Source organism: Sipha flava, unplaced genomic scaffold (assembly GCF_003268045.1).
Source record: "Sipha flava isolate LNK unplaced genomic scaffold, YSA_version1 261_pilon_pilon, whole genome shotgun sequence".
NCBI lineage: Eukaryota > Metazoa > Arthropoda > Insecta > Hemiptera > Aphididae > Sipha > Sipha flava.
The window spans coordinates 120,124-132,557 of NW_020272923.1; the positions used below are offsets into that span (position 1 = coordinate 120,124).

General features: G+C 28.2%; 1 protein-coding gene across 1 annotated transcript in view; it reads right to left on the reverse strand.

The window, feature by feature from the left end:
• The window catches only part of LOC112685012 (lipase member H-like), a 28,032-nt gene that overhangs the window by 5,284 nt on the left and 10,314 nt on the right, over window positions 1-12,434 (reverse strand). The window contains exons 2-4 of the mRNA XM_025556765.1: window positions 11,360-11,618; window positions 9,667-9,873; window positions 945-1,101 (exon numbers count right to left, since the gene is read on the reverse strand). Of these exons, the coding sequence (XP_025412550.1) occupies window positions 945-1,101; window positions 9,667-9,873; window positions 11,360-11,618 (623 nt within the window). The remainder of the gene's footprint in view (window positions 1-944; window positions 1,102-9,666; window positions 9,874-11,359; window positions 11,619-12,434) is intronic.

The following is a 12,434-nucleotide window of genomic DNA, read 5'->3' on the forward strand; positions in this document are numbered from 1 at the left end:
TAAAATATATTATGCAACATTATAGTGATACATGGTTATAAACTTATAGCTTATAACCGTTCTTTATTAATCAATTGGTATAATTCACGTCGTATATGAAGTTATAAATAATAATTGTTGGCGATGCCGGGGGGGAAGGGTGAATATCAGTTGAACCGAAACCTAAAATCTATTTATAAATATAAAATGTAAACAATTTTTTATGCACGCGCGTTATGTTAAAAATAAAATAAATATAATTTATATTTATACGTATTAACTATTTTATTATAAGTAATAAGTATATAATAACAAATTATTTTTGAGCAGCAGTCCACCGAGAAAGTTTCCGGTATCCCACCGACCCAGTCCGCCCGTGCATCAGCCATTGTACAATGTTATTGATATTAAATTTATCGGGTGTTGCTAGTAAGCATGTGTGCTGTGCTTCATAAGATATTCAATTAATCACTGATCGGGAATTACTTATTTTTAAACTTTTTTAAAACAGTTTTAAACACATTTAAAGCAGCTTAAGCAATTAAATAAAAATATGACACTTTAAAATGAAACAAATAAAAAAAAACAGTTTTAAACAAAATAAAACAGTTTTTTGGTTTTCTCTAAAAAAAAATAAAAAAAAAACATGAAACATAAAACTCTGCTCTTTTTTAATATGATATATAATGTAACTGATCAGTTGGAACCCTATAAAAAAATTTCTAGTTAAGCCACTTGATGCATTTTACCTAACGGCTAACATGTTTATTAATTTTAATAGATAATTTGAGCATTTTTAAAATACTTTGTTATCGCATAGGCTTGTTTATATAACTATGTTTAATATAGTACCAATGTAACTAATTTTAATAATATACTAGTTAGTGATTTGAAATAATTATAATAAAATAAAATATTCTTGATCATAAATCATAATAATTAAATTATTTCTATACAAAAATTACCTGGGTGGTGTCTCGTGTCCCATGAAAATGGTTTTATTATTTATACATTTGTTGTGCTGGAAATCTGACCACGAAGAACAATTTACTGCAGTCAAAGTTGTTTTGTGATACACAGAATAAGTATATAACATATATGAATAGGCATGACTACATTGTTCTGCAATCAATTTAAAAATAGATTTATGTATCAGATTATTTTTTGTGTTTAATACTATTTTCATTTGTTTTTGATAAACTTATATTATATTAAATTTTTAATACTTGTTCCGGATTTTGACCGGTCTTTTATGCTATGTTCTAAATGAATCATGGTAGTGCGGTTCATGCGTTGTGTCTAATGACCGGATCGCAATCTACTGCGGGTAATTATTACGAAGGGAAAATGAAATTTTTGCGATTTTAATGCATGCGATCGTGAGAAAATTACTTTTCTATATTGCTTAGGAGGGATGGGAAATATGATTCAGTTAAATTAATAGATTCAGTTCAGTTTATTTAATCGATTATTTGAATGGATCTAGTGATTCTCTTAAAATCATTTAAATATAATTTTAATTGAGTTAAAATAATTATTATATTGATAATAATATCTACCGATTTAGATTGTTTGTGTATCAACTGTAAAGCAGTTATCATATTTTTTAACGATTAATTTTAAATGTATAAATGTTATAAACATATAAACGTAGCCCCAGTGACGTATTTAGGCAGAAGCCTCCAAGATATGTTATAGTTGTGAGGGCGGGGTTGGGGCATAGGACCTATATCATGGATATAAATCAAAAAACTGAACTTTTTAAATTTTTTTTGATGAAAATATGTTTTGACCACATGTTTTATATTTATTTTGGATTCAATATAAATATTATTATTATTAATATTACTATGTATGTACATTAATTTAGAGAATTAGAACTATAAATTCAATAAAATAATAAAAGAAAAACGAATGTCTTATTATAGTGAGATTTAAGTCTTGTATAAACATATCATAAAATCAGGCTCGACGAGAGGGGGGGCAGCCAGGCTGTAGCCCAGGGGCCAGGGCTTCAAAAAAGGCCCAGGACCTGACCAAGTTCACTATGTCTCGGTCATGGTGTCGAGCTATTCATTGATTACCAACATGAATCGTGTTAATAATCTACCCAAATAATTATAACGTATGCTGTATAGTTATAACGAGCCTACAATAAAGTGAACACTTTAATATTGATCTAAAACGTAGATAATAACGTTTTTATGAAAAACCCATAGGCTATAAATAATTATTTTCATTTAGTCTGTGGAATAACCGTGACTGCAATTACATTATCTCTTTGGTATACACATTTTAAAAGATGACACAAGAAGTCAGTGGCAAGTCTAATAACTCGTATGAGTACTGATAACCATGGACTAAGGTAAAATAAGGTAGAATTGAATCATAGGATTGAATCATTGAATTATTAAAGTTTAATAATTAAACCTTTGACTTTCGGTTCAGTAACATAATCAGTGTTACTAATGAATCAATTCTTCAACATTGAATCAACTCAATTGGGTTCATCTAACTGAATCGAACTGTTTATGAACTAGGTACTCATCCCTATTACTTAGTAGTCAAGATACTACTAATTTATACATAGAGTAATTTATTACTAACTGAAAACTTATAGCTAAAATATATTAGAATTAAAAATAAAAATAATGAAAGAAAAAGTTAATACCAGGTATACAGATAGATTCGTTTCTGAAGAGTTTTATCATCTTTATTCATAATTAAGAAAATATGAAACATTATTTAATTCATACACCAGAATAATATCGTCAAGGTTTGAATAAATTGTTCAATTAATTGGGTTAGAATGCTCACATTATTCAACTAATTTCAAAGAATCAATTTCAGTAAAAAAAAAAACTCATAAAAATAAGGTAAGTTTTTCAAAATTTAACTGTATAGAATTAGTTGAATAAATTAATTTTTTTTAAATTTAATTATTGAATAAAAAATACTTATAAAATTAAAATGGTTTGATATATTTTTATATAGCAAATGTAATACTTTAGTATAGTGTAGTGTGAGCAGTGCTCGAAGTAGGGGAGTACGGAGGGATGGCATGTCTCTACTTTTTCGTATTTACAGTTTTCATCCCTCTATTTGTTTTGTCTAGAATAACACATTCCTCCTAAGACTTGTATTTTAAAATGATATAATTATCATATGACATTTTTTTTTTAATGAAAATAATTGTTTTTAACATTCAGACCCGGGCGCCTGGCTTATCGTGTTATTTAGTATAAGCCGTTTCGAAACTCGTATTATACCCGTATTGAGAGTCATGGACTAAGATAATATACTTTATGTGAACTATAAAAAAATATATATATATTATAAGTACACAAGGTGTGAAGAATGTTATGGTGATATTAGGAAATCTGAATTATAAGACATCCTTCTTCTTATCTTGAGCCATTTCGACCACTGAGTGTGAGTGTTTGAAATGTTCATGTGTGATATGCTATCTGTACAGGACCGTCGTTACGATTTGCGAGGCCTTAGGCAATATGATATGCCAATATCTAAATTACGAAATGCGAGGCGCCATAATTTATTGTAGAATAAAACTAATAATATTTCCTATAAATATCTAACTCGAACTCAATACTTTTTTCATGTACATTGTACCTAATTACAAATTAAATCAACCATAATTATTAATTACAATTGTATTTTAAGTTTTTGTATTACCTATTATACATTTTAACTTTTAAGTCTAAGTAATCGTATTATTTACAAAATATTTAAATTTTAGATCATAACCAGTATTGTGCTCTCTCGTGTTGTTTTGTAGCTTATAAAATATTCATTGAGTATTGAGTGTAATATGACAATACAATCAGTACATTTTAATAATATATAAAAAAAATAGTAATAATAACTATAATTCACAAATATAGAATGATTAGTAGAATTTATAATGTAAGACATAAGTGGTAAACATGTTTTTATTAACAGCACAGTCGCGGTATCGGAATATTACCATGGATTTATCCAAAATAGATTTTAACCTCTACAATAAATATGATAAAAACAAAAATAGCTAATATATGGATGTAGATACACTGCCTCCATTGGCGATAAACAACTTATTAATGTTTTGGTCGGCGGAGGGTGGATATGTAACATGCGATTGGAAAAATAACATTATTATTATTATTATAAATAATGCATAACTTGTCCTTTAAACATTATCATTTTCTACCGCCAATAGTCTAATTATTTCTAAATAATTATTATCAATTTTTATTCTTCAAAAATAACTTTTGAAGAATTATACAAATATTTGGTTTTCGAACTATCGTGGCCAGTAAATCTGGTTCGACAAATACTTTCAATTTCGATTTTCGAATAGCAAAAGATGCTTGATAGTTCGGTTCGATTTTTTTTCATGCAGAGTTCGAATTTCGTACCGAACCGAACCGAACATCAAGGGTTCTTTTCGAGATTCGAATAGTTCGACCCATCACCAATAATTATACCTAATATCTCAGTAGAATTAAGTCCAACAGGTAGTTGGGTTAGGTTAGAAGTTGATTATGGTAAGCCATAATACGTATACCCGCGCATACCCTCCAAGACACTACTGGTTATGTTATTTATTTTAGGTCCACAGATCTTTCTTAGAAATTTTCTTTCTACTATAGACAGTTTTCTCTCATCTTTTAACATTGTTGGCCATATCTCACATGCATACGTTATGATAGGTCTTGCTATTATTTTGTACAGCCTCTTTTTTTGATTTCTTTGACAATAGCTTTGAATAAAGGCATTTAGATAGTGCATGCAGACATCTTTTCCTTGCTTCCACACGTTTCTTAATCTCTTCATGATTGTTGTTTTGGCTGTTTAGTTCTGTAACAAGATACTTAAAACTTTGTACTTTTTCAAAAGTGTACTTTCCAATCTTTATATTCCTTGTCTGGTATAATTGTGGTTGTTCTCTTGCTATGCACATATACTTGATTTTGTTTTCATTTATTTCACATTCTATTGTCTTGGCACTTCGTATTAGTTTCTCTGTTGCTAGTTTTAATCATCATCGGTTTCTTCAAGAACTACGATATCATCCGCATACGCTGAGACTAATATCGATTTTCCAACGTCCAATTCCTTTGTATTTATTATATATACTTCCCGCTACCACCTTCAATGCGATGTTAAAGAGTATAGGGGATAGTGCATCACCCTACTTTTGTCTGACTATGGTTTAAAACTCTTCGGAGTATATTTGTCCGAATCTTACTTTGCATTTTGCTGTTTCTACGAGTATACACATTCGTATTATTGCTCTTAATTTGGCTGGTATTTTAAATAGTTTTAAATGTTCCCATAATGCTTCCCTTTTTATTGAGTCATATGCTTGTCTGAAATCTACAAATAGTATTTCTCTATCAGTTGTTTAAGTATGAATATATGATCAATTGTAGATCTACCCACTAAGAAGCTACTTTGGTAATCTCCTATAATATCTACTGCATATGGTCGTTGTCGGTTAAGAATAATGTTAGTAATACTTAGTAATGAAATCCCCCTGTAACTACCATAGTCTATTACATATATTTTTTTATGAATCTGGCATATAATTGATGTATTCCAATCTTCTGGGATCTTTTCTATCACCCATATTTCTTTTATTACTTTCCATATCTCTATTTTTAAGTTATCTCTTTCATACTTTAATAGTTCTGATGCTATTTCATCGTTTCCTACCTCTTTGTTATTTTTGAGCATTTTACTTGCAACTCCGATCTCCTGTAAACTAGGTTCCTTATCTTCTGGTTCTACAGATATATATTCTGTATTTATTTGGGGTAAATCACTAGTCCTATTTAGTAAGGTTTGGAACATAGCTCTAAATTCTCTTGCTATTTCTGTTTCTTTGGTTATTAGTGTTCCATTCTTGTCCTTCATGATGGTAGTTTTTGGCTTAAATTTTCTTGTCAGCTTTTTTGTCATTAGTTATTTGGAAAAAATTTCTCGAATTTATATATTTCTCTTCTATTCTTTTCATTTTTTCTTTTTCCCCTATTCTTTTTTATTTTTATTGTTTTCTTTTAATATCTCTCTGTTTTTGAGTTAGCAAATTCTTATTCTCGTTGTTATTGTCTTTCATTACTTTCAATTTTGTTTTACCTCTATTTTCTATTGCCGTTTTACACTTCTCATTAAACCATGTTGATACTTTTTTTTGTTCTGTATCCAATTGATTTCGTCGCTGTCAACGTGATAGTTTTTTTGATGTTATTCCATCTATTCTGTTCAGTTTGCGGTCTCTCATTTAATTGTTTTAATATTTCATCCTGATATTTTTTTCGCATTTGTTCTTCTTTAAGGTTTTCTATGTTCAGTTTTTTTGTAAGTGATAATTTTGCTTTCCATTTCCTGGGTAGTCTTATCCTCACAATAGCCTTTACTAAGAAATGATCTAAGTGTGATCCTACGCCTCTACAACTTATTATATTCTGAACCCGGTGTTTTATTAGGTTATCTACTACCACATGGTTAATCTGATTATGTGTTGTTCCTCCAGGGGATGTCCAGGTTAGTTTATGGATACTTTTGTGCAGGTAGCATGTGCTGCTAATCACCATTTCTTTTGAAATTGTGAGGGTTTTCAATTTTATGCCATTATCGTTTGAATCTTCATGAAGACTTTCTCTTCCGATTGTTGGTCTAAAATTATTCTCTCTTTCGACTTTCGCATTGAAGTCACCCAATATAATTTTTTTTATTCTTCTAGGGATACTATCATATATCAAATCTAGCTGGCTATAAAATTCTTCTTTAATTTTATCTTATTTCCCTTCCATCGGTGCGTAGCAGTTGATCAGTGTTACGTTTATCCATTTACATTCTATGTGTAGCAAACATAATCGTTCGTTACATGCTTTAAAACGTTTGATACGTGATAACCTGTCGTTTTTAACAATAAATCCCACTCCATACTCATATTTATCTCCACAGCTGTAGACTATTGTAGAGTATTTTAACTTTATATTTTCTACTCCTGTCCATCTTAACTCTTGTATTGCTACTATGTCTATTTTATATTTTTCGATTGCTGACGTAACTATCTTCATCACGTCTGTTGCATAAAGGGTGCGCACTATTTCAGGTTCCAACAATCAACGCTTTCAACTTATTATTCATCTGAGGCTGTTGTGTGTCTTGTCTAGGAACTATATTGTTTTTTACTAAGTTGAGTGGTTAGCCCAACGTTAAACCCCCATTAATGGGGGGCCCGACTGGTGGTGGTGGTGCTTCAGTGTCACGATATTTGTGTCCACCTACTTACCTGAGACAATTCTGACATCTTTCAGGCTGCACCACCACCTAACTGGGGTCCACGGAATTGTCACACCCGTTATCCAAGAAGGATACCCCTGTGGTTAATAAGCATATATCAATACATTATATATATATTACGTATTTTATATTATGTGGGCACAACGACCAATTTTTTTCACATGGAGGGTATTGTTTGTTTTGCTCCACCCACCTGTAATTCCAACTAATTTGCGCCTTTGCCAAGATCTAAATTATTATTTTTTTGTTCGATGTTATAAAACCCAATTCATAAGAGAACAATTTTAACGGCAAATATCAGACGTTCAACAATAAAATTGGTAAGCATAATTACACTATTTCCAATAATAACTAATAAGCAATTAAAAGCATATAGGTAAAGCGATTAAAACATATTTATTTTAGGTATAATACGAGTATCTAACATTTTATTTAAAGCTAAAGTTTGGATTTATATTTATTTTTTGTATAGAATAAATATATTAGAATATAAGATATTAAAATTACATTTTTAGCCTGCCATGGACTTACCATCTCTGCAAAATAATATCAAAAATTATATTCTTAAAAATATGAGGTGTTTATGTACCAAAAATGACTATTTTGCCATAAATGTTTTTCAATAAGAATACTAAAAAAATCTTCAGTTTTTCTGACCAAGTACATATCGTGTGTTTTGTTTTTTTTTTTTTAAATTTAAATGTAATTAATGTAACATGAGAGATTCAGTTGGGCTCAATATTCCTTACCAGAAATAAAATTAAATAAATAAATAAAAATATTTTTTAATAAATCGCAAATACCATTGATACATCTAAAAAACGACAAAATATATGAGCTTGAAATTTAATATAGTGGTCTCTCTAATACCCTAATACAATAAGAAGAGATTTTAAAAAATATTGACATCGACAAAGACTGTTTTATGATTCAAAACCGAGTAATTCAACGTACTACCAAAAGTACCATACCGATTTGTTTGAAATTTAATTTAAATTATTTTATAACCAATAGATACACCAAACTATGCTTTAAATAGTATAAGGTAATAATCCATTAAAAACTATGTCTCGTCTAAGACTGTTCCCTGTAAATTCAGTTAGAAAATTATAAAGATAATATACATTAATGTGCTTAAAATCATTAAATAAGTGGAATCGTTTAAATTTAGTAAAATATGCAAAAATATACAATGTTCACATTTTACATTTAAAATACATTAAATAAATTTTTGTATTTCCATAGTATGGATTATGAAATGAATTTTTATCTAATCAAATTTTGAATATACAGCTTCCTAAAAAATATGCAAATGCATAAAGTTCCTGCTTTGTTTTCTTTATTTTATTGATTCACTCTATTTGTCGAGTTAATTATGTATAATTTTGCACTAATATTTATCTAGTTCTATGTTATTTCTTCTTAGGTAACTAAAATTAAATACATATATTTTATTCTTAATTAGTCTACATACCAACTTTATTTATTATAAATTGTAATATGGATCACGGAATAAAGAACATATTATTTGCTTTTCTACGTTTGTTTATTTGACATTTTTTAACATACGTGTTGTAATGTTGTTCTTTTTTAAAACTTCAACAAAATGACAGACCTTGAAAATATGTTTGCATCACAGTCATTTACAAACAAGTAAATTGTTGTATTTGATGAGTATATATAATGATGTTTACAATTTTAAGTTTCCATTTTAATTAAAGGCAGTACACATTTTATACATTATTTGTAATTTGTTTTTGGTTTTAAAATTTTTAAATTAAGTAAACCTAATGATTCAGATTTGAAATTTTTTACAATTGCATGTTTTCTTATAATATTAAAAAAAGGAATAATATTATTTTAATATACTAAAGTAGTAAAAGTGTAACGAATATGACTTCCAGAATCATTAGAACATTTTATACTAAAATCGGCTATAACACAATACTGAAATTTGAAATTTAAAATATTAAAAGTTTGGATATGCTTATTTGCTATTCAACAAAATTAGTAAAAATATGTTAATGATATTCTAACTCTATTCGAAATAAATTTTTTTAATCATATAATTTTTCATTTGATTTATATTTCATGTATCAGAAAATAGTCCATGTCTCTATTTTAATATCATAACTATTAAAATTATTCTCTTTACAGATTTGAATACTTACCCCAGTGCATTTTATAAGGAATTTTCACTGGGTGACAAAAAATGATTTTCCTAAAGTAGTCAATGTAATACCATAGTATGATTATAGTATTACACGTTTGTTTCGCATTATTTCGCCCAATCTTTCAAAATATTGTCGACAGAGTATAATCATTGGGCGACATTTATGTCGCCTAGTTAACTAGTTAAAAAATGCATTGACTTACCCATTTCCCACAAATTTAGTAGTGAGTCACATCCTGGTTGTGGTGCAAATCCAGAATTGGGATAGAAGTCAACGTGACCAATACTTTGATAATAACCAAGAGATCCAGCTGACGTGTGAATAACATCTACGAATTTTGCATTAGTTGAATTTAAATGGATTAAATGATCAGGAATAAACTCATATCCGGGGCCGGCTGGGTCCAAACCTATAGTAGTAATGCTCTTATGATTGTTAAAACTTCAATGATTATTATATAAATTTTACTAACATCTACAAATAATTTTAAACTGAAAAGTCTACAAGTTTAAAGGTTTTTGATGTTTAAAAAATCGAAATGTAACAAGAAGTGTGGCAAACAGGTTTTTAGCTTCTACACGGTATTTTTACTGGGTTCTAAACAGTAACAGTTGATTTATATACCTATTAAATATGAGAGTTTAAAAAAAAAAAAAAAAATGGAAATTTCAATAAAATATAAATTTATAAAATTTATTAGTTATTACATTTATTGCATGAATATGAGTATGCATTCACATATGAACATATAATATGCGATAGTATGTATTTTGTTATACTAACTTATTAACGATTAAATTATGAATAATTGATAATAAATAATGTAATAAATGTTGATAGAAAGATTTATCTACATTTACCTCTCGGGTATATTTATAGAATACGATTAACATAATTTGAACAGTGAATTTTATAAGATTTTAATATAAATATAAATAAATAGTTATAAAAATGACTTCAACGTCTCAAACAAACTTACGACTTTTTTTAATTCATATTTTTTTGTATTATTTCTTATCATCTTATACTAAAATCCTATTTACTTAATCTGGTATCTACTAATTACATATTCTCTTGCTTAGTTCGGCCTTTGTCTGATTAGCCCAGTGTTTCTCTAGACCAGTGTTTCTAACCTTAATGCTAAGGTGGTCTGTAAATATCCTTTGTGTAAGGTAGATAAACATCAAAAAAAAAAAAAAACTTATATGTTTCAATATAATAACATAACGAATTATTTTACTATAAGCAATTTTATCATATACTTTAATGCAATACTGAAAAACTGAACTTTAATATATATATATATATATATATATATAACTATATTTTGATAACTAAGATATTTTCTTATCATAATTTTACAAACACCGATCCATAAAAAATATTTTGCGACATATAGGTTGGGAAACGCTGCTCTAAACTGATGGCTAGTAAAGTAAATGATAATATTGTTTGAAAAATTATTAATCTATAATACTAACATGATAATATAAAAATATTTTGTACTGTAAAAATAGGGTTCCTACATATTTTTTGATATGATGATTAATTTAAGAATGATAACTGGGTTTGGTAATTACGCATTAGACTGGATAATTATAATTATTATATTAACCATTGTAGATTACCACTTTTTCATTGATTTTAGTTACAACTTATAATGTATCCAAAGTGTAATTACGTAATTTAAAAATAATAATAAATAAAAATGTAGTCATATCAATTTTGAAAAGAAGGGATTCCTAAGATGATATATCCTTTAACTGTATGTTCAAACACCCTCTCCTCAGTTGGCAAATATTTTATTCTATTTAGAAGAATTTTCAACGCAAAGGTTTAAATCATATAAAAAACTATAGTTATTAAACTGTTATACCTTATTAAGTATCACTTACCAGTAATCCTGCCAATTTTTCTTGATTTAAAATAAGAACCACATGATCCTACAACATGAGCACCAAGACTATGGCCTATTAAATGTATGAATTCTGGATTTATACCAATTACATGGATCAATTTTTTTAAAAATTCGGCAAACAGAGAGCCAACTTGTGTAGTCGTATATGCTGTTATAGGATATATAACATCACGGGCAATAGAACTCCAATCTATTGTGATGACGTTGAATCCTCCAGTATTGACATAGGCTATAAATTAATTTTTATTATTGAATACGATACAAAAATTATAATTAAGATATGTAATATTTCCAAAATATAAATCAAAACATTATTACAATACTGATGTGGTATTTACTATTAAAACTTAATTCGCCAGTTAAAGTCATACATTCAATCTATGTAAATAATTTTATTGTTATACAATTGATAAAATTATCAATTATATTAATAACAGTATAAATTGTGTATTAATGAAAAGTGTATACATTGAAAAATAAGGTTTTTTATTTAAAAGTTAATCTTAATGAATAATAATAATCTTTATAGATCTTTATTTAATATATAAGTCTTTATTTAAATAAAGACTTATCAATAACTAACCGAATCTCCATCCAGCAATGGCAATCACAATGGGATTCTATATCTGATAATAAATTAAAAATTATAAAAAAGACCATACAGAAATGGTGATACCCCATCATCATAGCCCGTATAGTAGATATTGGTCAACAATAGAGCTAGACACATTTCACCTATTCTTTTCTCTTCAACCATGAAGAACAACCAACCTACCACTGACAATCGAACATCTCAAACTCCACTGTGTCAAAATAACTACGAACGAAGCATCTTAAACCACCCCTCCAACATCGAAGAAGCGCTTGGGGAGACCAACACTGATGCAATCTTCAATTTTTTTAACACCAAACTATCAAACTTATTATAAAACAATCTTAATTAATAATAATAATTATTTTATCGTTGACCACAGTCCAAACAATCCACGATCATATCATTACACTGTCAGACGTAAATGTAAAGGGGTAAGTAATTCAACGCCCCCCCCCCC